The 27,253-nt window shown below is 31.1% G+C and overlaps 2 protein-coding genes across 2 annotated transcripts; one reads left to right on the top strand and one right to left on the bottom strand.

The window, feature by feature from the left end:
• LOC122517235 (glycerol-3-phosphate phosphatase-like) lies at positions 1 to 2,079 on the top strand. The gene is made up of 6 exons (XM_043635686.1): positions 1 to 258; positions 327 to 487; positions 821 to 958; positions 1,059 to 1,266; positions 1,355 to 1,496; positions 1,567 to 2,079. Exons 1-6 carry the CDS (start codon positions 171 to 173, stop codon positions 1,751 to 1,753), a joined length of 924 nt encoding a protein of 307 aa, XP_043491621.1. The 5' UTR covers positions 1 to 170; the 3' UTR covers positions 1,754 to 2,079.
• On the bottom strand, positions 1,824 to 27,253 carry LOC122517248 (gamma-aminobutyric acid receptor alpha-like). Its single transcript, XM_043635689.1, has 11 exons — positions 27,173 to 27,253; positions 26,722 to 26,835; positions 17,193 to 17,332; positions 16,468 to 16,660; positions 16,141 to 16,361; positions 8,554 to 8,636; positions 7,677 to 7,817; positions 5,063 to 5,215; positions 4,713 to 4,975; positions 3,640 to 3,801; positions 1,824 to 3,486 (listed from the first exon to the last, which is right to left on the bottom strand). Exons 3-11 carry the CDS (start codon positions 17,297 to 17,299, stop codon positions 3,259 to 3,261), a joined length of 1,551 nt encoding a protein of 516 aa, XP_043491624.1. The 5' UTR covers positions 17,300 to 17,332; positions 26,722 to 26,835; positions 27,173 to 27,253; the 3' UTR covers positions 1,824 to 3,258.

The raw sequence follows: 27,253 nt of genomic DNA, 5'->3' as shown, positions 1-27,253 counted from the left end.
TACGTAATGTTAACAGCACAGCCAATTTGCCAATGCTCTGCATCTAGTAAAGCTGATAGTTTATGATTTCAGTTTATTGTAGTGAAAATCTTTAGAGAAGAATCATATGTCTTTACGTAGTAGAAATCAATTTCATTCCATTTAAATATTGAAATATAGGTGCATTTACGATGTCGGCTAAACGTTTGTCATCGTTATCTAAAGAAACATTTCAAACCTTTTTGAATTCTATTGACGTTGTTTTATCTGATTGTGATGGTAAGTAATTGTATATATGGCTTAATATATTTATTATTTTAATAGCTAAATAATAAAAATTATTTCAGGTGTTCTATGGAGAGAAAACGAGGTTGTACCAGGATCACCTGAAGCTGTAAATAAATTTAAAGAATCGGGGAAAAAATTTTTTTATATAACCAATAATAATACAAGAACGAGACCTGAATTTGTGGAAAAATGCAAAAAACTTGGTTTTGAAGTAACCCCAGTGAGTATTGTTAATAATATGATATTTTTATTTTATTCATCAATTATTTTTATATGTTTTTGTCAATTATTTTAATGTCCTATGTGTAAGTCTCTCATTTGCCAAATCGATTAACTTCACAAAGCAACAAGTAGAGAAAATTGATGAAGTTATATACATTGTCATATCATTTATTATTCAACCACTATTACAATTGTTGCCATTTAACCCTCTAAGTGTCAAAAAAAGTTAAGAATTCATGTGTGAGTTGTAGTATTGGTAATTTCCTTGACCTTTGAATGGTTTATTTGTTGTTTATTTTCCATTTTATTTAATAAAAATCTTTCTTTTTAGGATAAGATAGTATGTACGTCATTTTTAGCAGCAGTATATCTTAAAGAAAAACAATTTAATAAAAAAGTTTACATAGTTGGAAGTCTTGCAATTGGCAAGGAATTGGAAGAAGTAAATATCAAGCATATTGGTGTCGGAGTAAGTTATTATAAATATTAGGTATGGCAGTTGAATGCTAAAACATAGTATAATATTTATATATATATATATATATACAATATATCATAATACTATTTAGCCTGATGCTATGGAAGGAGATGAATTGGATTTAGTAAAGAAATTTAAACCAGATCCAGATGTAGGTGCTGTGATTGTCGGTTTTGATAAGTATTTCAGCTATCCAAAACTTTTGAAAGCTACTACTTATTTAGCAGATCCTAATGTCCATTTTATTGGAACTAATTGTGATACAGATAGACCTTCTCCAAATACAAATAAATTCCCAGGCAATATTATAATATGCATCCTTTATTAATTTCTTTATCTATGTATAAAACAAATTAAGCTTTATACGTTTTTTATACCTTTATATAGGTAGCGGTTGCTTTATAAGAACTATCGAAACCGCTAGCAATAGATCTGCTATAATGATTGGGAAACCAGAGACATTTTTAAGTGAATATATTATAAAAACATATAACTTAAATCCTGAAAGAACATTGATGATCGGTGATAAGTAAGTATTAAGAAAAATACTCGATTAATTTGATTTGAAAAACATAAGTAAAATAATTTAATCATTTCAGTCTTCAAACTGATATTCTTCTTGGAAAACGTTGTGGTTTCAAGACATTACTTGTATTATCAGGCGTGACCACAAAATCTGATATAGAATCTGTCACTGAATCGGAGCAAACAAAAGATGATCTTGTGATACCTGATTATTATACTGATCAGTTGTCAGATGTAATTAGTTTGTTATCAAGTAATTGATAATAACTGTTGGATTAAAAACAGTTAATGTTAATTTACAATAATTTATGATCAAATTACATGCTTTATATATTGTGAACATGTACAGGTATCTTTATTTTGTTTACATCTTTCACTATAGTTCCATCATATGTGTATTGTTTTTTGTAACTGATTTTTCGTTTCGCTATATTAGTAAAGTTATATTGTAAAAGAATTTAAAAAAAGAAACAGTAAAGTGTCAGTATCAGTAGTAACGAACTAAACGTTTACGCGTCCGTTGGCGCACAAATAGATGTAAACAATTTTTATTATCGTAAAATAAATTGATCTTATTTTTCTTCTGATATAAAAAAACATTAATAATATGTTGAATGATATGTATGAATAGTATGAATCAGTAGTGTGTTTAGAAAGTATATATGTATAGGTTTTCAAAAATGAACAGATCTGAATAGAATAAATTAATATCTTTGTATATTAATTTCATTAATATTTTAATCTACGCACAATAAAAACTAATTTACTATATTTTGTTATCATTTTTCCAATATTTTATGTAACTTTTAAATATAAAGCATGATTGTATACGTATTGTATTACGAAGAAATAGGGCCACATGGATATTGTTTATTTACTATTTAACGTAATACTTTGACGGAGACATTTAAGACTATAATAGATGAACGACACACGTATAATTTTTCAATGTGAAATACATGCTAGTCGTATTAGCTTAAAAGATAATTTTCTCTTTGATGAATGCGACAAAATAATCCTAATAGCATAGCAAACATGTCAATAAAGTTTGTTATAGCTTTTAACATTTGATGCTAAGATTTATGAGCTCTTTCGAAACCTCATTAAATGTATTTATTATAGATAAATAAAAAAATTGATAGTTCATCCGTTACTATTGCTAAAGTAAAAATAACTTATTATAAGTAATAACTAAAATAATTAAAAACGATTATATATTTGTGCCTTGCAATATTAAAATTATTTTTCAACAAGTTCTTAATAATATAGTATCAATTTTTGCTTACTAGATATAATTCAATTTAAATATAATAAGTAAATCTTAATACGAGCTTTTTTTTTTTTGTTCTGATAGAATTACATTCATATTTCTTAGATGTTAAAGGCTCTTAAGTTTGAGGTCAAGTTCAGAAAAGCATATATATGTATATACAAGCACTTATTTTTTAACGGAATACTCGACAACGATTAGACGATATCGAGGTCAAAAAGTTCGGGTGTTCCGATTAGCTCTCGTATTAAACGAAAGAAGGAGAACGATGCGACTAAAATTATTAATAATTCACATTAACGGGTTATACGTATTTACATATATATATATATATTATTAGAGGAACACTTTTCGGTAAACCATTTATGATTCTAAAACTTATGTTAATCGTATTATCAAGAGAGATTCTACTATTCGATTCTCCTGTTTTACATATCTCGCGAGATCGGTAACGATTGAGAAAAATTGGAGCGAACGTACGCTCCTTCTCGTCTTATCACGCTCCATTGGGATTTGAATTATAATAATTGATACGTTCGCTTCTAGAAAGATAAGCGTACCAATAGAATAGATTTATAGCGAGAAAAAATAATGGAAATACGACGCGACTGGCACGATCGATTTTCGAAACCGAATTATATCTTGGCGTACGTCTACGTCTTCTTCTTGGAGGAATTTTTTTACTAGGCGAATTGATCCTTTCAAGGGAGGAAGATTTTCTAGGCTGTGACTGGGCCGCTTGCCCAGGTTGAGCTTGAGCTTGAGATTGAGGTTGTTGAGGTTTTGCTTGAGACTGAGACTGAGCCTGTGGTATTGGTATTGGCGTCGGAGTTGGAACCGTTTGATGATGAGGATTCCCTCGACGATGATGGCTCACCGATGGAGAACAAGAAACACATGGTAGCTGCCAATGGCTGATAGTTCGTTCTCGATCAGGAATTACAGACAATGGTATTACCTCAATATAACCATCACCGTTAACTGTGAAATTTCTACTACTTCCAGGAATCGAATTACCCGAATTTTGTTGACGACGATTCTGAAATAAACAATTGCATCTATTCAAAATCTATAAGTATAACTCTATTTTTATCGATTTTTTGTTGCGATTTGAATTAATCGTTAATCTCTCTCTCTCTCTCTCTCTCTCTCTCTCTTCGAATATTCATTCTCATTAACGGCCCGATATTTGTTGCCATTGTACGAAACGTTTCGCGGTTTTAGCAAAAAGAGCGATTTCAATCGCAACTTTTACGAGTGATACTAGAATTGGGCTCGCTTCGATATATATACATATATGTATATATATCAATATGAAAACTTGCCAAATAACGGGAACGGGTGCCTCGAGATTTTCATAAAATTCGTCCAGTTATTTTCTTTTTTTTTCCCTCTTTTTTCTTTATTTCTTTTTTCTTTTTTTTATTCTCTCTATGCTTTCAAACTCTACTCGAAACATCTTTGTGGGATCGTGTCGCGTCTCCCGAGAGAAACAGAGATATTTGTCTACGTTTTCAAATCGATAAATAATACATCACTCGTAAGTGGTACGAGTACGTCTTTTATACGAACGTTATAGGACGAATTATATTTTAAACGTTACTTTAAATTAAAAAAATTCGCACACACGAGTTGTTCCAAAAGTTTTGCTGAAAACGAAAAAAAAATTATACATATTTTTGTTTGTTTTTTGTTTGACAGATGAGCGACGGTCCATATTTCTTTTTAATAACACCGTAACCGAGAGGATTCACATCTCGAAATGAAAAAACATAATGTTGCAGTAATACAATATTAATAAATCAATATTGATTTTTTTATATTTATTTTATTTCGTAAAAATGCGACTTTTGGGACACACTGTAATACAAGGAAGAGCTATCTTTTTATTTCGTTAATATAAATGAAAAAGAAAGAGAGAAAAAAGAGAGAGAGAAAAAATACACGTACCGTTCCGTGTTTGGACGGTGACCGCGAGATTTCCTCGTTTTCGCTGGAACTGCTTTCGGTGTCGCTTAAATCAGAGCTGAAATAACACTCTCCCGAACCATATTTAGTGAAGTAGTGTACTACAGCGAATTGAATGATCGTGGCAAAAATGAAGGCGAATGAAAGAAAGACGAAAAAGTCCAAGGCAGTAGGATAGGGTACTTTAGGTAAATCTGTCCTAGCTTCTAATCCTAAAAAGGTCATCGTCAGGACAGTTGTAATACCTGCAAAGACAAACAAAAAAATGTCTTCCTTTGCACGAAAATCGTTAGTAAATAATTAAACATTTTATTGTAAGTATGATACCGTACCAAGGGATACTCGATCAGCTGTAGCTTCTCTATTCAACCAAAATGAAACCCAAGAGAGTACTACCAGAAGTATGCAAGGCCCATAAACTTGTATTAAAAAGTTACCCATGTGTCTTTGCAGGTGAAAATATACCAATAGCATTGAGTATTCCGCTAAAATCCAAAGGTAAATCGTTAAACACACGTTTTAATATTTCGCGTTCGATGTTGAATTGGCAAGTTGCCGAGGATGCTACGACACAATACATCAGACATCGAACTATTTCGAGGAAAATGTGGACAACGAAGGAGAGGAGTCGCATTGTGTGATTCTCTGCAGGACGAGTTTGTTTGCAAAGTACTTATCTCGCATACATAGTTTGTATATATATATATATATATATGTACATCTTTTAAATGAGAGTCTCACCGACGAAAATTGTTATAATTCTTATCTAGTCTATACGATTCTTATAAAGAAATGTATATACGTATATTAAATGTATAGAATCAATTTTGAATCAACATTTAATTCGAATTACAACAATCAATTGGTATATATTTTTCGCGTTAATATGATCATTTTGTTGTTGATGAGATATCAATGAAATTTCATGGCGATGGAAAATTTATAAAAATTGTAAGAAAATAATCAATCTTGATATCTCAATCAACGTGTGAATTTTGTATTATAAGGAATGTAGGAAGAACGATATTCTCTAACGAAATAGTAGAGAAGAAAGAAAGAGGAAGAGAGAGGGAAAGGGAAAAGGAGATTACTCAATTACCTTCATCGTCATTCGCTTGCTTACTAGCTATTCAAGAAGAAGGAAAGTTAGAGATGGAGTCTCTACGAGTGCCGGATATTAGATTGCAGAATAAAGAAGAAGAGAAGGGAACGATGTTATGGCAATGTTACGGAAGAAGAGTTCACGTCTTTTCTTCTTCTTCTTCTTTTTGCATTTTTTATTTTTCTGTCTCTTTCACATGTCTAGCGATTTAATTGAGGCTATTTTTATCAAGTATTTCCGTTTTGGAGTTTTTAATAAGTAAGAGAATTGTAGAAGACAAAAATATCATCAATGAGTATATCTCGTGAATTTTCACGACAATGACTTTCTTTCAATTTCTTAATCCATTTACATCATATTGCTTCGAATTCGCAATTAAATCCACTATCGTTAATCGTGACAGTGAACTAAGCGAAAAAAAAAAGATTTGTTTAAAAATATATATTTTATTAAGGTGAACCAAAAGTTCGTGCGTTTATTGTGTTGTTTCAGATAGTGCAATTTTTTGAAGTCAATAAAATTACTTTATATGCAAATGAAATATTAATTAAAAATTAATTTTAATTTATTATTATTATTTATATTAATTAATTAACCTGTTAATCGTGTGGGAATAAATTTTTATTCAACTCGTTTCACAATGGGGACTTTTTTGTTTCATAATTATAAGTAATATCATCATTCCATGACGAAAAATTTCGTCGTGTCTATTGCAGTAGAGTAATTCGTGTTTGACGGAATATTTCGTCATATCCAGTTGACAGGTTTAAAAACGCACGAATTTTTGGTTCATCCGAATATGATTTATCTCATATTACTATTATTTATATTATCAAGTCAAATCGTAAAATAAATTTGTTCCATTTTTTTGACTTACATTAGTATTTACAATTTATATTAGACATTGTTATAATTAATTGCACGATTTATAAGTTAGAAAAACATTCGATCGACTATTGATTTTAATTTCAAGCTATTGAATCGAAATTGTTTTAACAATATTTAATTTCAATTAGAAATACCGTTGTGTTACAAAAATAAAATAGGTAGAATTTTGTTGGCGATGTACCTTGAATATTTTACCTACCGCTGAAACAAGACGCGCGCGAATTATTCCGCGCTCAGTGATAAGTGGCAGTCATAGTTCGCAGGTTATTACGCTTACGGGTGCAAATGGGTTAATCGTTCTAAAAATACACGCAGATAAAAATACGTACAGGGTGTCCCAAACTTAGACGACCAAAGTTTGTCGCTTAAATTTGACGACCGTCTAAGTTTGGTCGTCTAAATTTGAGACATTCTGTACGTTTTGGGGTTGTCAGGAAAATTGAAACCGAGTGTTGAGATCGGTTTACGAGATATCTCGTCTATGAATTTTTTCTCCTACGCTCGTATCGACGTATAAACAAATAATTAGATCGAAGGGATCGAGATCCAATGTGTAAAGAAAAATAATATATAGCAATATTTAAAGAATATACAAATGCGATTTCAAGAAGTGCTTGCATACGTTGTACTAAAAGCTTATTGGCGCGTTTAAAAATACGCGGGCTCCGGAATTATTAGTTTGGATGAGCAACTCCGTTGAGTATTTTATTTTTTTTTTTTTAGTATCGTATCATAAATATTAGGTGTACAAATAAGTTTCCGCCGTTTTAATGTAGATAGCGCGGCGCGGAGTTTCCGTTAACTTTCGCAGATAACTTTCACGCAATCTAATATATTAAAAATTTTAATCGAATATATATATATATATATTTATATAATTTAAGTCGGTATGAACTTTCCGGGCAACTCAGTTCTTATAATTAGATTCGATTGAGTTGATTAGATTTTCTACTCACCATGAGACAGAGCCGGAGTTGTCGAGTGATTCGCAGTAGGATTTGCGACTAAATCGAATTGGGATAGCTTCATGTCTTCCGCTATGGCAACTTGTCTATCGCTGTTCCATTTGTAGATGACATCGCGAGTTGTGTATCCAACTAAAAAGAAAGAGAAAGAGAGAGAGAGAGAGAGAGAGAGAACGAGAGAGAAAAATAAAAATAAAAAAGAAAGAATTTAGACGTTGAGGAAAAAAGAATGAACGAGATCGATCGATCACTTTCCTTCTCGTAGAAGGACTTAAATTTTTATTTAGTCTTTTTCTCTTATGTTAGTTAGTTAGTTCTTTTTTTTTTATTTTTGTTTTACATTAGAGCTGCTCCAAGGGGGAAATAAATCTGGCTCTTCTTACCTTATTCGAGACAAACTAGCATCGAGATCTCCTTACGAGGAGATTATAAATGAGTTCACCGGAGAAGTACGTTCTCTTTCTTCCTCTCCTCCTTCTTTTTTATTTTATTTTATTATATTTTTTTTTCATCTCCTTTCTCCTCCTCCTCTCATCTTACTTCTCATTAGACTTTGAGCAAGATAAAAAGAAAGAAAGAAAAAGAAAAAAAAAACACAAGAAAACGAGAGTATATTTCTCTTCATAGTTCTTCATGCATCTATGCGCTTCACGTGCTAAAACTTTTTGCACGCGAGATACATACTTTGTTATGGAATGGTAATTAATTAAAACATTTTTCATCGGTTAGCAAGTATAAAAAAAAAGTAGCTTATGACATTAAATTTTGTCTCGATTTTAAACGGAGAAAGAAAGGGGTACGGGAGAATAGAAAAAGTTAGATAGAAAATGTTTGATGTGTGAAACGGTATTCGATCTTGTCAACTTACAACTGCCAAATTTCAATGGACATCTTTGCGTATCCATGGGAAAATCTTCGAGGTTCATCGGACATCCAGCTTTGATCGTGAGTCTGCGAAACAAATGAAAAAACATTTCTATCGATTCATTTCTATCGGAGTAGACGAGTATCATCAGAATCGTTTGAACTTGTATAATTTTGCAATGATAGTTTATGGATTACTGGTTAGAAGATGTTACACGCAGTTCGCAGAAACGTGAAAGTTAGTTAGGTGCTAAGTAGATAACGAAGATCTGGATTTCGAAATTGATCAAGTTATCGTAGTACTGCATGGCATAGTTTAACTTCAACGATGGTAAGATAGTTAGAACCGAAAGAGGGACGGACGATCCGTGATTAATCGGATCCATCACGCTCGTGAAGTAGCTCGATCACTTGATTTGCAGTTTCCAACGTTCTCATCTCGCACGCTCTTTCCTGATAAGAATACCTCTTCCGTAACATAGCGTTCACTAGATCTCGCGATTATGTAGGTATATGTATCCAATCGAGATACGCGTATCGTGTTCTTATCTTTCCTACCCTTTATCCCTTAATCTTTTTTAATTACACAATATTTCTTTTCTAATGTCATTATAATTAATTAAACAAAAATTTACTTTCGTTGAAAATGTTTTTATCCCATTTGTTTCTTTACCTTTTTCTCTTCCACTTCTACCTTTATTTTTCTCTTTCGTACTTAATAAACCACTTGAAAGTGCTTTATTTCAGGTTTTTAAAAAAGAGCCTGCGGATGAAGACCGCAAAGGCAAAAAGATATTTTGCCAAGGACCAACCCGTGATTGTTCCTTATTTCTTTCTTTCTTTTTCATATATTTCAAGTATATATATATATTTGGCGTCATATTTCGTTTTTTACTTTCAATTCACACCCTTTTGTCCTACCCCACTCTATCCTTTTTTCTTTACCTTACTTTGTGTTTCTCACCAAGCTCACGCTAGCCCATTCATGCCTCGCTTAATTTCTTTCCTCTTATTTTCTTCTTTTCTATCATTATGTGAACGAAGAATAGGGGTAGTAGATCTCACCTATACACTCATTTAATTACGTTGAATTCGACTTTTTTTAAACCCTCCATCGGTAACGTAAATTTTTTCGGGGCCAGTGCTACTACGTTTGAATAATTACTTTTTATTTTAAATGAAAATGTTAAATAACAAAATAAACTCTTACACAATATATTAGAAACTTTAAAAAGAGTACTAATAAATTTTATCAGATTTTTTTAAATAACAATAAAATTGAAAAAAATCCTCCCACTCACGGCGTTAGTAAAAACCATTTTGCTTGGATTTAGGGTTAAATTTTCCTTTTTTTTCGGTTTAAATATATGCAGGTTAAATTAAATTTTAGATTAATCAGGATTATTTTTTTTGAACAAGTCTTTCTTAAGAAATATATTTTTGACGAGCAGCATTCAAGGGTAGATTAAGAACCGATTAGAGAAGCGAAGGTTCGACTTAATTGTCAGCCCAGAAACCGGAAACGGTTCTCTCTCGAAAAGAGGAGCTAGTTCCCTTTGAAAGATCAAAAGGGTCTGACAAGTTCTCTCGACCGTAACAAGTGAAGTTGCTTCTCTGGATCTTATGTCGTACCTTTTTATATCGTTTTATGTACCTCATCATCAATGAATACTAATTTCACTAATATATCCTTTTGTCCTTTTTCTTGTTGTTGTTATAGTAGTAGTTCTTTAAGAATATTAAACGAATCATTTTTATAAAGCGATACTACTTTTTTATTTATTTCGTTTACTCGTGCCGAATTAATGAGATTATCTTAAAGGGGTTGTTACACCATCTTGGTACTCGGAAAAACTAACCTAAAAAGACAAATTTTTTTTTTATGCGATTTTCAAGTATAAGAAATATTTATTTATCGACGCAAAACAACTTATATCTTTTCGTCAATATTTAATATCATACAAATAATATTTATTTCAATATATTCATCAATGTACACGTCGTATATTGAATGATAATGAAAACAAAAAATATTTTTGCGATAGTTTCATCAAAAAACGTCAAAGTTTTGTAACCTCCACCTTTTAAGCGGATTTTAATCAAATATATTTATTATTGTTTTATGGAAAAGTAAAATGGTAAAGATAAATAGAATTATTTCTCGGTCTCTCTCACTCCTCCTCTACTTTTATCTTTTTTTCTTCCCCCTTATTTCTCTTTCGTTTAAATGATACATATATATTATTACTTTATCGTATCTTCCAAATGTTTCGCGTTAGATTAACGAAACACTCGGGTTCGAAGTCTTCCCGGCGTTTTCTTTTATTTTTTTTCCTTCTTTTCAGAGTTACTTTTTGACAGCCCATTTATGCGGTACCGAGATCAAATCTTATGTGGTATCCGTTTAGCGTAGGAATTTATTAGAGGACGTTGAGAATGGGAAAGGAAGTCAAGGTCTTAAAAAAGGACTGACTTGAGAACGGTGATAGCAAAAGGGGAAGATTGCCAATCATGTTCTTTAATTCGACGAAACCCTTCTCTTCTTCGACGAAATAACTTCGACGATGTTAAGGGAAGTGTACTTCTCCACTTCTTTTTTTCTTCTTCTTCTTCTTCTTTTTCTTCTTCCTTCTTTTTTTTTTCGAAAATACGATCCCACGTGTTAGGAAACATCGGAGATAATAAAAAGAAAAAAATCGAAAAAAGGGAGGAAGAAGAAGAAGAAGAAGAAGAAGGAAGAACGTTGTGCGAAAAAGGGAGCGTAAATTGCTTGTGGATTTTGAAGTGTACCTATACTCGGGGAAAACCGATGTCGTCTTTTCCCTTCCCCCCTTTCCACCACCTCCTTCTCCATCTCTACCCCCTTCTCTTTCTCTTTCATTCGACATTTTCGACGTCAGAAGGTACTGCAATTCCACGTTAGAAGGTATGAATCACTTGGAGCGTGAAGTGTACACACATTCCGAGTCGCAGATAGAGAGAGATCCTATGGATTTACTGAACCCGAATGCATATATACATATAGATATAGATATAGAAGTATCCATCCCGAATTACATCCGGGTCGATCCTTATCTCTTGATGCTGAACACCGGAGAATTCGATTTTTCATGCTAGTTTTGGTACCATGCCCTAAAACGCGTCTCCTTCTATATATCTAGTTTTGGAACATCGTTCGGGATGATTTATGATTATTCAGAAAAGAGTTCGCGTAATAATTGATATAAAAAAATAACATTTTTTTTCTAGAGATATATTTTCGGTAACATATACATACATATACATATTCGGTAGTAAACAAATTTTCCTTAGACCGTAAAAAAGGTTCATTTCAAAATTTTACAGGGTTAATGATCGATTTCTCGGGGGAGGGATAATATTTTCATACGAAAATATTTTCACCCGTAATATCTCACGTACGAGCGATGTACTAGCATAATCATTCGTAGATGTTGTGTGGTAAAATATTTATTTATTTTTTTTCTTTTTTTTTTTTTTTTTTTTTTAATATACATCGACGTAAATCGACGTCATATTTGATGATACAAATGAACGGTGATTTCGCATTATATGTGATAGAATTTTCTCCCGATGAAAGCGGAAAGTAAAATAAAGAGAGAGAGAGAGAGAGAGAGTGTACTCGATAGGAGGATAGCAAGTGCATTTGATATCGCGTCGTTATTATTTACGAGGTTGGTACGCACGCGAGGCTAGCAAGGTGTCTCGTTTGCATGAAAATAACGAACTCGATTAACATAGAGATACCATCAAATTCTAAAATTACTTCGGGTCCAGTGTCCCGGATTATTCTACCGCGTCCGTTACTGTACGATCCCTGTAACATTCCCACGTACCACGTAGGCAGAATCTAAAATCATGGATTTTGGCAAGATAGCCTTCAGAGATTTTAGGGGCTTGGAAAATCCACGAAGACGCGAGAGATTATCCCTGACAGATAGCAATGCATTTAATTCTATTCCGTCGGGGAAAATGAGAGTGATGCCAAATGAATATGGTAAAATCAATGCTTTTCTTTATTTTCATTGAAAATATATCTAATTTTATTTTTAACAAATATCATATAAATACTTCGCATCGATTAGATTTCTTCACCCCCCTCTCTTCCCCCACCTCGATCGTTACTCAACTATTTTTTTTTTTATTTTTTTTTTTATTTTAATAATCTATTTCTTTAATTTTATTATTCTTTTTTTTCTTCTTCTTTTTTTATTTATTTCTAAACGAAAAATATCTAATGAAACTTTTGTCAAAAAAGCATTGTTTTTATTCGAGTTTACGTCGAATGTCATTCAAGGAAGTAAACTGATGTAATTTATACCGTACCTTTCATAGACTATTGGAATTTCTGATTATGCGGAGAGAATCTCGGTGAAACTGGTCAAACGATGAACGATTAATGGCTTACGCTCTGGTAATAGCATTTTAATCTTTACGATCTTTCTCGAAGATCAAACATTAAATCACGATTATCGGGAAAAATAAAAAAAGAAAGTCAAAGGATTGTTCATACTGCGTATGCATGCTGATATTATTATTTCTTATTAGTAGATAGTATTATATTTTTCGTAAACGTTTCACAAGATGTTCACAATATTAAACAAAATTATTGATAAAGATAGCAGTTTTCTCTAACATCTTGAGTTTAAGTATATCGTAAGTCATGAATTGGTGTATTGAAAGAAGTAATAAAAAAACATTTAATGACTTAAAAATACATTTTTAGCTAGAAATAATTTATTTTTTATTGCATACATAATATAAAAGATTATTCGTCGCGTATAAGAGGAATGAAATATAGAGTCCAATTTGTTGTTTAATTAAGAATATCTTTTATCTTAGTTTTTTGGATCAAATTGAACGATACTAGTAGTTCTCGTATCAATAATGTTATTTATTTCAATGTTTCATTTGTTTATCTTTAAAAAGAAAAGTATCGTAAGTGAGTAAGATTCCAAAGATCGATTTCGAAATCAATATTATACGAGAATCGTCTGTGATGGATTTAAAACATATCGTTTTATCGTGAAATAAAAAAAAGAACAGATAACTAACAGGACGAAAAAATCAATATTAATTTATTAATAGAACGACAATATTTTCTATTTAATTTCAAGATATGAATTTCTGTTTACAAGTGCTGTTAAAAATTGATGACCTCTCGACGATGCAGCGATAAAAAATAATGTCTAATATTTCCGTTCGAAAAAAACAACATTTGTGATACTTTATATGTATATTCATATGCGTATCACGTATCTGCGAATATATTTGTTGTGTTTAGTTGACCTTACACTATTAATTGTTATTCAAATAACGTTCAATATTAAATAAATTCAAGACTTTCAAAATCGTCAGCCAATTTCGTTAGATATTCTAACGTTTTATGAATTGTTTAAAATTATTCGTGGTAGATAGAATAAATATGTGTGCGCGTGTACGCGTGTAGAAAAGTGATACGAAATGTATGATATATCTTGTTTGAAAATCTCCGAGACATCTTGGTGAGAAATCGAAATCAAAAGGCGCGTAAAGTGATACGGGCAAGTGCGCTTGAGGGAAAGACGGGGTCGTAAAATGGGGTCGACTGTCTTTCCGTTTGAAACTAAAAGTACATACGTACGTACCTGGACAAGAATGCCTTGGTCCTTGTATCGTTGAGTATACGATACAAACCCATTTGTAGAAAGATACGATAAAGAAAAGAATCAAGGAAGAAAAGGTTGGGGGGGAGGAAACATTTTCCCACGTTACAACGTGTTCTCAACCTGTCCTTTAACTCGAAACTATTCATGCCCTTTTTATTCTTTGTTCTTTCGTATATAATATGTTCACGTCCGACGTAGAGCTATATATATAGGTTCACTTTATTTTGATTTATTTTCAATTGATTTTTACGAACGTGTGTACGAGAATACGAATTTACGAGTATCTTCTTTTCATCTTTTAGCCCACCGGTGGGAGGGGGCAGGGAGGAAGGTCGAAAGATTTTCTTTTCGTGTTGTTAAAAAGAAAAAGAAATAGTGGTAACCCCGTTCAAATATATCCGTTAGATGAAAATATTTGAAAATAAGTGTCGTAAAAGAGAAATTTTTCCCGTTAAAATTTATACATAATTGTAGACTACGTCTCTACGCAAATTGCACAACCTTTTGCAAGTACCAACTACTACGAACGAACGAATAGAAAGTCGACGAAATTTCGTAAATGTTTGCTAAACGTATTGCACGTTCCCTCGCATTTGATGAAACGTCTCATTTGATGCTAGGATAGAAAGTAATATTAACGTTGACATTTTAGGGAAGATCGACTTTCTTCTTTACGACTTCCCAAACCGAATTTCATTGAATTTTCTCTGAAAGGGTTATTCGTTATTTAGACGGTTCGACTAGGTCAGTTCGCAGTACAGTACTACAGTGGCTAATAAAGTGCGGTGTAAATAGTACACTGGACGTGATATCCACTGACAGTGAATCCGATGATGGTTGTGCTTCAACAAGCGTAACGTATGCGACGCAGGTGTTCCCAGCGTGAGAAAGTGAGAGAGAGAAAGAGATTTTTTGTCTATTCCAAATGATTGAGCTCGTCAAATATCATTTCACCTTTTTCTATCGACAATGTTTTTAATTTAGCGAGAAAAAAGTACGTATACCTACCGATAAAAGTAAAAAGAAAGAAAAAAGTAGCGTAAGGGGGTGGGAATGGGGGGAGAGGTTAGGAGGTAGGGGGTAAGGGGAACAAAAAAAGAGAGATAAAAATATATTATATAAAGGGAATCATTTTGGACTATCTACCGGGACGAATAAAGATCGGGTGTTTAACCTCGTCAGCATTCGATATTCGAAGAGTAAAGAGTGTCCTTGAATTTTTCAATGGTCTCTGTTCGAAGCAGCTACGGGAGCGTTATTTCAACGTGGAATTAGCGGATAAGTCAAATACAAATACGGGGGAAAAAAAGAGAGTCCACGGATTCGAGGGACGGACGAACGAACGAACGAACGAACGAACGAACGAACGAACGAAAGAACGAAAGAACGAACGATGTATGTTTCCTCTTTGTTAAACCATTCCCTTTCTCTTGACCTAGTCTTCTGAATCGGCTCCATTGTGCACGCCAGAATTAACCCTTGATTCTCGGGCTACCCTCGGCCCGGGGCATGTCATGTATATTATGCCACCTAAGAGATACTACTACTACTACTATTACTACTACTACTACGAGAATATTTCGAAGAGATTGAGCGAGGGCGGGTAGGGGGAAGGGAGGGGGTGGTTAGTACTTTGCGCTAAAAAATCTACACAGGCAAAAAATTCATCTAGCTTTGTTAGATCCTTTCATCTGCAAACAACGAGTGACAAAAGAATAATAAGAATGAGTGCGGCGAAGATATTCCTCAAGTCTTTTATTATCACCTTACTCTTATTCTTTCTTTCTCTTTATTTCGTTATCTCGCGATTCGCGTACTCTCTCTCTCTCTCTCTATCTCTCTCTCTCTTTCATATTATACGCTAATAGATTAATTAATAAATAAAGTAAATTTTGTTGTCTATCGATAATTTAGATAATACTTACCGCGAACTATAAAGCACCCTTCCATCTTTATAAAGTCTAACGAATTTGTTTGGACTAGTGATGGTGTGTAGATAGCTCTGTTTGCCATTATAAAAGTACGTGTCAGGTTTCCAAATTTTTGCCAGCATTGATATGCTGAGAGCGAGTGTTTCCTTGCCACCTTGAAATGCTAAACGTCTGTCTACCCAAGATTGTCGAAAGTAACAATCCATCGAGTACGTCTGTAAACGAAATACGTATTTCCATATAAAAACTCTATTTCGAAAATTTATTTTTTTTTTCTTTCGCAATTTTTGTTAATTTCTTATTACCAATGATAAGACCTACCATGTCGACTTCAGAGATTGGACCCATGCTACGGACCATAATGTCAACTTCTACCGTCGCTGGTGGCCCACCAAAATCCGGTCTCACGCTGTTGTCGTAACCACGAAGAAGATTGTCGAGTAACTCACTGATGTTGCTATGATTGTTACTTTGCGTTCTTTGTCTCATTGATGTTTTTGCACTCGTCGTTACACTGTAAAAGAGAAAAACAAATTTTGTTGGCCTCTTTGTTCTAACATACTTGAATACCGACGTACGTGACATTATTTTCTAACCCATTGTTAAAATCAAATTAGACCATTACAGTTGGACGGTTAATAAGAAAAATGATGGCTATTAAATAATTACAAAATAATAGCTCGCCAATCATGACGAGACGTAATAACGGAAGTTATTAAAAATGACAAATATTTAGTTTCAACTTTCATACTTATGTTACTTAAACCGTTTGTACTATTATTTACTTTTTTAAGTTTGTTCTTTGAAATTGTTATATTATTTATATCTCACCGTAATACATTTTCTATGCGCTATTTCTTAAATAAATACAGACAGGTGGTAATTGCACGAACGAACGATTGAACGTTTTGTCGATTATTTCGTGACTAAAGTTAATGTGTTTGTAGCACGAAAAAATACTATAAATTGTCTTAGGTACTTTTGAAAGAAACAAACAAACGGTGAATCGAACAATGCGATTTTCCAATTATCAGTGTTTAACTTACAGAAATGAAGCGAAAGAAGTGATAACATTGGCAAAGGCGAGTAGGACTCGTTGCTTCATGATGTCCTGGGACCGAATCTTCCCACGACAATGTCTTGAACGGATCATTAATTCGTCCTAATCGTTCGTATTCTCGATACCCTAGAATTAAAACGTGAGAAGAGAAACGTTTTAATATATAATGTTTATATATTATAAATTGTTTTATTAGTTATCATATATGTATATTATAATATCCAACGATACACTTAAAAATAGTAACACTATCTTTGAAGTTTGAAAAAAATACATTTTTGTTGTTTAAATGATTCATTTTTATTCATCAAAATATTCGTAGTATAACATAGTGATTTGATCAGTTAACAAAATTTTAAACTTATTTTTCTCATACTTGTCTGTACGATTTCTATTAGAGTTTTGATTCGATTTATTTGAAATTGCGGCACAGTCTTTTTAAATATAATATATTGCATGGACATAAGTAAAATGTTTTTGCATAAATTGTACCCTTCCCCCCTCAAAAAAAAAATAAATTATAAAGATTGTCCACACGTCGTTATTTTACTTTAACAAAATTTACAATCAATATATATTATTTAATATTATTCAAATATACGTAAAAAATAAGATCCTTTTTTTTTCATTTATGAAGAAAAGTTAATCATTAATCTTCAAGTTAGAAGCCAAAGGGATATGATTAGCCCTTGATTTATTAATTTGTATTAACAAATATTTATTTGTTGGTCACAATATGTACATTGTTTGTATGGGAATAAATTAGTCAATGTTTTTAAAAAAAAAAAAACCTTTAGCAGATATCAAAAGATCGCTGCGAATCGAAAGATTATCGGTATTGAACACTGATTACATTTAATTGGATGGAACGTGGTGCAGAAAATAAGAGAAAAAGAACAAAAAGAAAAGAATGCAGTTCAACGTATCTGTGAAAGTTCATTAACGAATCTATGAATGACATGCTGATGACACGAGTATCCTGGGGGGAAAAGGGGAAAGACCGATCGAATAAGGTTCTCTTTGTAAGCGTGAAACCGATTTTCTGCGTGTGCGTGAGTCCTGTGTCACTTTGCCGTTCTATCTCGAAATTCAATTTTCCGGACAAACAGCGTATTACGATCTCTACTACATATATACATACGACTATATACTGTTTCCTTAACAAATTATGTCTACTTTCGTACGGACAACCGTATCAAACAGCGCCAATGAATGAACGTGTTAAATATTTTATTTATTTAAGAGAAAGATTTAATTGAACAAACAGCGTAGGAACTGTATTCTACGTTAGTTTATATTTCATTGAAAGACTTACAATTAGTCGAAAACGAATTATCGTTTAAGAAATAGTAATAGAAATAAACAGAATAAAAAAAAATTTTGCAAAACGGTACGTTGTAAAGATAATGAGGTATCTTACTAGCAAATATCACGCATGTTAACACAAACGTTTAGTTAGTTAGGAATATAGTCACATGTGTGGGTAAGTGTATTTAAAGGGTCCTCGTGATGTTTCGAGAACAATATCTATAATTGCTGTTTTTACGAATGACAGTTTTGTTTATTTTTTCTACATATTCGATAGAAGATTACTTTGGTAAAACGTATTTGCAGAATCAAATCGTAGTCATAAATGCTATTAATTACTTCAATAAATATTAATATTAATTGATAGTTATTTTTTGGTTTTATGGAAATATTACTGTGAGAACAAAATTATACGTTTTTAAGGAACAAATAAAACGATTGAAAGAATTATCTCGCAAAATTACTATTTATAAGATTTTATAATCATTGGTATTATTATTTTAATATTTAATTGAATTCTTTAATTTGTTTCTATTTTTGCTTTTTTTCTTTTTTAATGTGAATTGATTCCTTATACCATAACCATCATCTATTTCATCTGCTATCTCATGCAAAACTTTCTCAAGTACATGCACATATATTATTGTACTTAAGATAAAAATATTATCGTGAATATGTAGTCTATTTTGCGCCATTAATATCTTTCCTTTGAAATTTTTTTCTCTCTTCGACCAAAAAGAAAAAATTATATCTCGTTACGGTAGCAAGAATTATCAGACATTTTTTGCATAAAAATATCGTAGGCTTATATTTATAAATACCGATGACGTTGAAAAATATTTTTCTGTTTCTTTCTTTTTTTACTAACAGATATGTTTCTCGCTAATTTTTCATAATATCAAAAATAACGGATATTGTATATTATTAAATAATAATAATTATTGAACACCACTCGGTATAGACAGAAATGCAATTTGCACATGGATGTAACAAGGTTGGTCTTAGAGTTGTATAGTTTAATGCAAACAACGGAACAGATACACGAGTAAACGCATAAAGTGTCCAATTAGAAGTTACAGGAAGTTCTAATTTGTGCTTAGGTCAATTTTAAATTTTGAATTTGATGAGGATTACGATTTACAAGTTATAGGTATGTATATATTATCTATTTGACGACGAAAGGGTATGATTTAGATAAAAAAAAAAAAATAAATTTAAAAAGAGAGGATACGAAGTTGTAGTCATTGAGAAAACTGCAACTTCATTTTAAAAATGCCAGGCAACGTGAAGAAACAACAAATGTTGGTTCGGTGATCGTTGTTAATGACTTTCCGGATAGAATATTATTTAAATTCGTGGTTCGAACAGTTTCGAATAAAACTAATTTTTCATTTACAGATTAAACAAAAAAAGAAAAAAAAACAAATTATTGACAGATGGCATACGAATGAACGATAATTATTTGATGCCGGGACGAAAGGAATGCTCGCTCGTTCGATGATAAATACGAACAAAATTTAAAAACAAGATCTTAAGATTCTCGTTATTATAATCGTTGATAAAAAGTGACGTAAACAAATAAAAATTATGGTACGACCGTCGAATCCGTTGCTAATGAGCGTTGTCCTCGATGCGGTTGAAAATCTGTCAGACAGGAAAGGTTCTACCGTACGGGACATCATTGATTTTGTTCACCAAAATTCGAATGGATCTTTTAGGAATCTTACGATGCAGGTAAAAAGAAAAAAGATACAAGATAATAAAAAAATACCAATATGTAAAAAAAAAAGAAACAGAAAGATAGATCCAAAGATATCTAGTTATAAATATTATCTTAAGAAAATTTGTTAACAGGTTCGTCGTGCATTGAAACATGCAGTCAATGCTAGTTTGCTACGACACAGAGGAGGAAGATATAAGATTTTACTCAGCATAAATCCGAAATCCGTTCAACAATCCGTGACAGAAGATTCCAAATTTACCGATGGTTTAACCGATAAATTATCAAACGAATCAACCGAAAGATCTACAAGATCTATTAAAAATACCAATAGGTATAACTTTCGTATATTTTTTGATCATTTTAATCAGAAAAATTCAATATTACATTAAAATTTGTCTACATCTTTTATTTCGATCGTTTGAATGTTTGATGTTCTTCCGTTGTTAAGCAAAAAACAAACTAGCAAACAAACACGTCGTAATAAAGGGATTGCAAGTAGAAACAGAGAATGCACTCATCGCCGGAAATGTCCAGAACCAAAGGAAAAAGTTAGACAAAAGTTAAAGCAAAGACGAAAAACAGGTGGAAGGGAAGAGGAAAACGACGATTGGACGTTACCCGTTAGACGTAAACAATTTATCGAAAAGAAAATGTCCGAAATAATGGAAAACGATTTATTACGATCTAACGATCATTCTTACGAGAAGATTTCTAATTATGATTCAGATATTTCCGACGATAATTTATACGATAAATCGGCTAATTCAAATAATACATTTTATTCCCGAGGTCAGTTAAGATTCTCCATAAAGATATTTTTATTTTGTTAGCTGGATTAACGATTGTTTAAGAAATTTGTTTTTTTCTTTTCTTAAAGACGACGATTGCTCTTCGTCTCCAGAAAGAAAGAGGTCACCGATTAAGCAAGAACACAAGGGGCAAAGTGCAAAGATCAGATCAAGAAAACGATCATCCTCGCGAAATCGTGTCCTGCAGCGTTCTAACTACAATCAAAATCAAAATGAACAGCAACAGTTAGAAATAGAGGAACTACCGAACGATAACTTGGAAGACGTTAGAATGAATTGTGAGCAGATGTCTGGAAATATCGAAAACATTGACATAGAATTATCAAATCCTGAAGTCGACAGAGATTGTAAACCTAATAACAGTGGAAGTGGGAGTACTTTTTAAACAAAAATTAATATTTTATTCGTTTATATATATATACATATATACATTTTTTTTTCTTTTTATGTGAAAAACAAATTAACGACTGTATATCCATGACAGTTTCGTTTTTTCGTATTCGAATTGCGTCAATATTATTTTACGTTTTAAAATCATTGTCTTATATTCGTTATATAAATTGGAATTATCTTGTCAGCATGGAGTCTTGATAAATACTTCTTATTATATAATTATAAATAGTATATTTTTGTCTCTCTATCTGTAATTTTGAAAAGTAAGGAATAGAAAATTATTTGATTGATTGTAAAAAGATATTTTGATAACTTTTATAAATGATATTACGATAAGAATATCATAATGCATGCTGCTTTTTCTTGAGGTTACTAAAAAATATCCTACATAGTCGGAAGATAAATATATATACGAGTGAATATCGAGAATAAAACGAGTCAAGAGTCTTATAGATAGCTATATACATTTTTCTGAAGAATAAACGACTTTATCCTTTGTTAACTGTGAGTTATAGGTTTGAAGAAACATTTTAAGGATTTTTTCTTTTCTTTTTTCTTTTCTTTTTCCTTTTTTTTTTTTAACTTAGGCCGGACGGATGTCTTCGAAAAATGCGAAACATTTTTCTACTTATTTAAAGCTTTTCGGTGTTTATCGATTTACCCTGTGGCGTTTTCTTTTTATCCAACGTGTTGAAGTTTTCGTTAAACGCTTACACGTAGTCATTCTCTTCCTCCTATTTCTTCTACTCTTTTATTTTTTACGCTTTCCTAGCGAAATACGATATATTCTCTCTGTTAATTTTTTACCTTAATGTTCTAAGTAGTGTCGAATTATTTTTTGGTATGACATAGCGAGATACAAATTTCAAATTGAATACTTTACAAAATTTGATATTACGTAAGCTTCCTGAATCAATCAGATTTAATTCTCGATTTGATCACTTGTACTAGTGTTTCTTAACCAATTGATCCTAATGACAGTTTCTATCTTATATAAAAAAAAAAAAACGAAAAACAACAGGAAAGTAATTAATTAGATTTGTAATTGTTCTTGCGAATTTACTAAAAATTCCTAGATCGTATTATTAAAATGACGTAACGTGTGTATTTCGAGTTTATTAATTTTTTATAAAAATTTATATTACAAACATTTTACGTAGAGTATTAATAAAAGAAAAAAAAAAGCAATGAAAACTGGCTGGTTGATATATAGCGTTCGTTAAGATAATTAATATCTTATCGACAGACTATTATTTCTTTAGTATAAAATAATAATGTATCATTGAAATAAATCAGTATTAAATGAAGTAACAGTTAATACAATTTTGTCGAGTGATAAGGAACTCGAAGTTAGCGAGTTTGTTCAAGAAGAACAGTTGTAGAATTTGAACGACGATGTATCGTGTAGAATACGAATATAAAGAAGAAGAAGAAAAAGAAGAAGAAGAAGAAGAAGAAGAAGAAGAAGAAGAAGAAGAAATAAAAAAAGAAGATGAAGAAACTTTTACTTTTGGTGTCTTTGAAAAGAACTAAAGCAATTCTAGCGTTTTCTTTGCGTTGTCAGACTTTCAATTTATCCTCGTCCTTCAGTCGATTTCAATTACACGTGCGTAGAAGAAACCATTTGGCCGTGTGACAACACCCTTCATTTTCTTCCCTATCCATAACCCCCCCCACCCCTCTATATCTCCCATTTTCTTACACTTATTTCATTCTGATTTTCTTTCGTTGTTGTTTCCCACGAATGAATGGAAAGAAAAATCTAGCAACATTATTCACGTCAACTTTTCGAGTAAATCCATCGGGAAAACGGAAAAAAAAAGAAGAAAAAGAAAAAACTTGTGAAACAGGTTAACGCCTCAAGATATACTAAATCCACTCGATGTGTTTCCCTACTCGAATAAAGGCAGTACCATCGTCTTTTTATTTATTCATTAATTCTCAATCTAATCATTTTTACCCTTTAACCGTAAGCTCGTTATTTAGTATACTACAACCTAACAATAATAAAATATTCCTTTTTTTTGTTCTTATTTATTATTAACTATTTTATAGACAAACTAAGAGATAGAAGAACTACGTGTAATTTATAATGAATAGACGAACACGAGTTCATGCAACTACGAATTTCTAGTAACGCGTCTCGAAGATTATGCTATTATTATTTATTTATTTAACATGATTTCTCTTGTATCAACGTGTTAAATAATATTATCTTAAAATGAAGTCATTTCTTCCATTGACAAATTATATTTTCTTCAATTGATCGTTATATTTTGTTATCGATTTTTTTTTCTTATTTTCTTGGTTTTATTTGTTTATTATTACACTATCAACGAGATAGTTTCCGGGAAAGATAGTATTTTTCTTTTTTTTTTTTGACATTAATATGTGTAACGCATATTTTGCGAGGAAAAAAATGGTGCATTATTTCAAGGAAAGTAAAGAAAATAAATAAAATTGTATAATATTATATTACCGGACAAATTTTCTAATAAAAACAAATTTCTTATAACGTGTAACGCATTAACCGCGTTATACAGAAGTCTAATGGTACTTCATGTTCATTCGAATGTTCATTTGCATTTCGTGTTATTATCACTTAGCTTTAGGATGAAAAATAAGTTTCTTCAAATCTTTTGAAGCGTTGTCCGAGTGCTCGTATCAACGAGCTGACCGATATTGTAAGTGGCTTGTGGTAATGTGAAAAAAAAAAGAGAAAAAAAGAGAGAGAGAAAAAAAAATAGAAAGACGCAGAAGAAAATTATTGCAGGCGATTCTCGTTAACCTACACCCTTTTTAATGGTGCCCTACAATTTAAAAACGGCGATGTCGAGTGGTTGTATTTACCATTACCGTGCTGAATGCTCAACGATCTTTAAAAGAAGAGATAAAACAAAGCTCTTAATGCATAACTTTTTCGATATTTTTTTTTTCTCTTTTTTTTTTTTTTACCTCACGTATACGCCTATATGTTTCATGATAATTTAACTCTTGACTTAGAACTACATAGATCTCGATCCTTGGCATCAGATTTTGTTTTTACATCTTCTTTTAATAGAAAAATAAATTCTAACAAGGTAAGCATAAACGAAGATAAAAATAAAAGTAATAATTGTATATCTATATGTATATATATATCTTTCGTCTAATTCGACCACCTAAAATATTTCGTTTATTACGTACGATAAAAAAAAATGTCAGAAGAAAAAATTATTCTATTCTAAGGCGCCGATATAATGAAAGGTCGAATTTTTTTTTCAAGGTCATTTTTTGCGAGATATCAAGATTATCATATTTTTTTTAAATAAGACTGCATATTTATATTAGAATATTCTTATACCTTCTAAAAAAACAAATTCAATGATATATAACATTTTGACCATCAGATGACCTTTACCAAGAGTATGGTTGTTTTGTATTGTTATTTGTCAGGAATTTCAGTACGTGTAAAACACTGATAAAGGAAAAAAATCTTCTTATGTACAAGAGACAACGTTGGACATTTTATTGTATGTATGTGTTATATATAAATATGTAATCATTTTGCTACATAAATATAATTATAATTATATAAATTTATATATTTTTAATTATACATAAATTATATTTTTTTTTCAAATCGATTCGAACCTTTCGTTCAACCTAATAAATCAATAATTATCCGTAATGCAATGAAAATATTTTTTTGTATGGTCAAATATTAACGTTTATATTTTTTCCTTCTAATTACGACTATAAAAATTTGAACATGTTAGATTTATTGCATTTTCTTTATCGTAACGTGTTTCGCTTTACATTGATACCAAAGAATAACAACGACTAATTACATAATTCGTTTTTTTATTTTTGAAAGTTGTATTAATGATTAAAATTCATCGAAGATTTTAAAAACGGTATTGAAACACTTCGACGAATTTTGGTTCCTGATACAAACAATAAGAAACGAGTAATTGTTTGCTGCTCTTCTTTTGATGCAAATCGAAAATAATATCGTAATGTAATCAAGCTAACGTATAAAAACGTATAACAAACCTGTGATTCCTTCATAAAAGGAAAATTGTAAATAATCATGCATGACAATTTGTTAATACAATTAATACAAAAAAAGACATTACATTGTGCATTCAATCCTCGTATTAAAAATTTCTATACTTTCTCATAAGATTTGGTACAAAGGGTACTTTTCATAATGGAAAATTAATTATCTCGTGAGAAAGGTTGTGCGAGATCGGTAACGGGATTTCACAAAATAACGGCGATGTATTTCTCAATGAATAAATGAAATGGAATAAGGATAAGAAGAAAAAGAAGAAGAAAATAATTTTCCAATAAGAAATAAAATTTACGAAATGAAACTAGTTTGCCAAACATTGTATGCCTATATTATAATATAATATCTCTTATACGACTAATTGTTTAATTTTCTTAAATTAAAAAGATTGCTTTTTTCCATCGCTCAAAATCACGTAAACTTTACGGAAATACTTTTTTACCGAAACGTTTCAGTTCACTATGAAACTGGAACGTTTTAATTACAAAAGTGGATACCATACGTATTATTATTTTTTCTAGAAAAACGAAGAGCAATACTTCTTCTTTAAAAAAAAAAAAATAGTTGAAATTCATCTTGCTTTAAACGAATTGGACTCTCGATCGAATTTTGTTTAGAACTTTTTTTTATTTCTTTACTTTGTTAAAGATAGCAGACTCACATTTAATTTTTCGATAAATACTCGTGAGAATTCGAATGACTCGGATGGGTAGTAAAAAATTTTATCTCATAACGATCTTGATATTAAACTTACGTGCAAAAATTATGCAACTATGGTGTTAAGCTTCTTTCTCTCTCTCTCTCTCTCTCTCTCTCTCTCTCTCGTTGAATTACTTTATATGCAATTCTATTAACACGATAATCATATAAGCTTCCCTTTTGCTACAAGCTTTATTAAAGTTTAAAACATTAACTAACGTAAAATTACTTAATTTTCTTAACATACCTTTCAACCTGTATAAAACATTTATTTATTAATTATAATTAATGATTTGCTCGTTATATAATAGATTGTATATATTACGATTATAAGTGATATAATTAAAGTTTAAAATTTATTAGAAAAAATAATAATAATCGATGTTATTATAGATATCATTTTTAGATATAATAAATAATATATTTGTAAATTTCGTTAGATAATCTTACTCAATAATTTGTAATAGATATAATATTATATATATATGTCAATAACATTATTTTGTTTCACTCTAAGCTAATAACTCACCACTCAAGTCCGCGTTAAATTAATCGATTGATCCTTGAGTGCCACGTGGTTACGATGATCGAACGATTACGATGGTTAACATGACGATTATGTAAAAATTCCATCGAATTTTTCCTACGCACAAAAAGCCCATAGATTAATTTTCAACAACATGTTGAATATTGAACTTAATGAAGAATGTTACATTCGTTGATTGATATAAAGAAGAAGAAGAATAAAAAAAAGAAAACAACATAAAAATAATAATGAAAGTTAACGGTAATAAACGAACAACGATGAAACAAATCAATTTAACGAATAATAATAATAATAATAATAATAATAATAATAATAATAATAATAAAATAAATAATAAATAATAATAAAAATAATAATAAATAATAAAAAATAATAATAAAAAGTTAACAATTTTTGTTTCATTTAACGATAAAAGAGGGACAACAATAACAACCGATTGACGTAGAGTGGTATGAAAAGCACGAAAAGCACGTGGCCGAGCCACGACGCGTACTGGCTGCTTCGTGGAAGACAG

This window comes from Polistes fuscatus, unplaced genomic scaffold (genome assembly GCF_010416935.1).
Source record: "Polistes fuscatus isolate 324 unplaced genomic scaffold, CU_Pfus_HIC Scaffold1, whole genome shotgun sequence".
In the NCBI taxonomy this organism is placed as follows: Eukaryota; Metazoa; Arthropoda; class Insecta; order Hymenoptera; family Vespidae; genus Polistes; species Polistes fuscatus.
This window is presented reverse-complemented; position numbering and strand designations above follow the sequence as displayed.

Bases quoted from the DNA above. Each gene is read 5' to 3' on its own strand.
- LOC122517248 (XM_043635689.1), bottom strand. From the start codon at position 17,299: ATGATCCGTTCAAGACATTGTCGTGGGAAGATTCGGTCCCAGGACATC. The intron at 16,362-16,467 runs GTAGGTCTTATC...TTTCGTTTACAG, and splicing joins CAATCTCTGAAGTCGACATG to ACGTACTCGATGGATTGTTA. The intron at 3,487-3,639 runs GTGAGCCATCAT...GCCCAGTCACAG, and splicing joins GTGTTTCTTGTTCTCCATCG to CCTAGAAAATCTTCCTCCCT.
- LOC122517235 (XM_043635686.1), top strand. From the start codon at position 171: ATGTCGGCTAAACGTTTGTCATCGTTATCTAAAGAAACATTTCAAACC. The intron at 1,267-1,354 runs GCAATATTATAA...ACCTTTATATAG, and splicing joins AAATACAAATAAATTCCCAG to GTAGCGGTTGCTTTATAAGA. The intron at 1,497-1,566 runs GTAAGTATTAAG...TAATCATTTCAG, and splicing joins ACATTGATGATCGGTGATAA to TCTTCAAACTGATATTCTTC.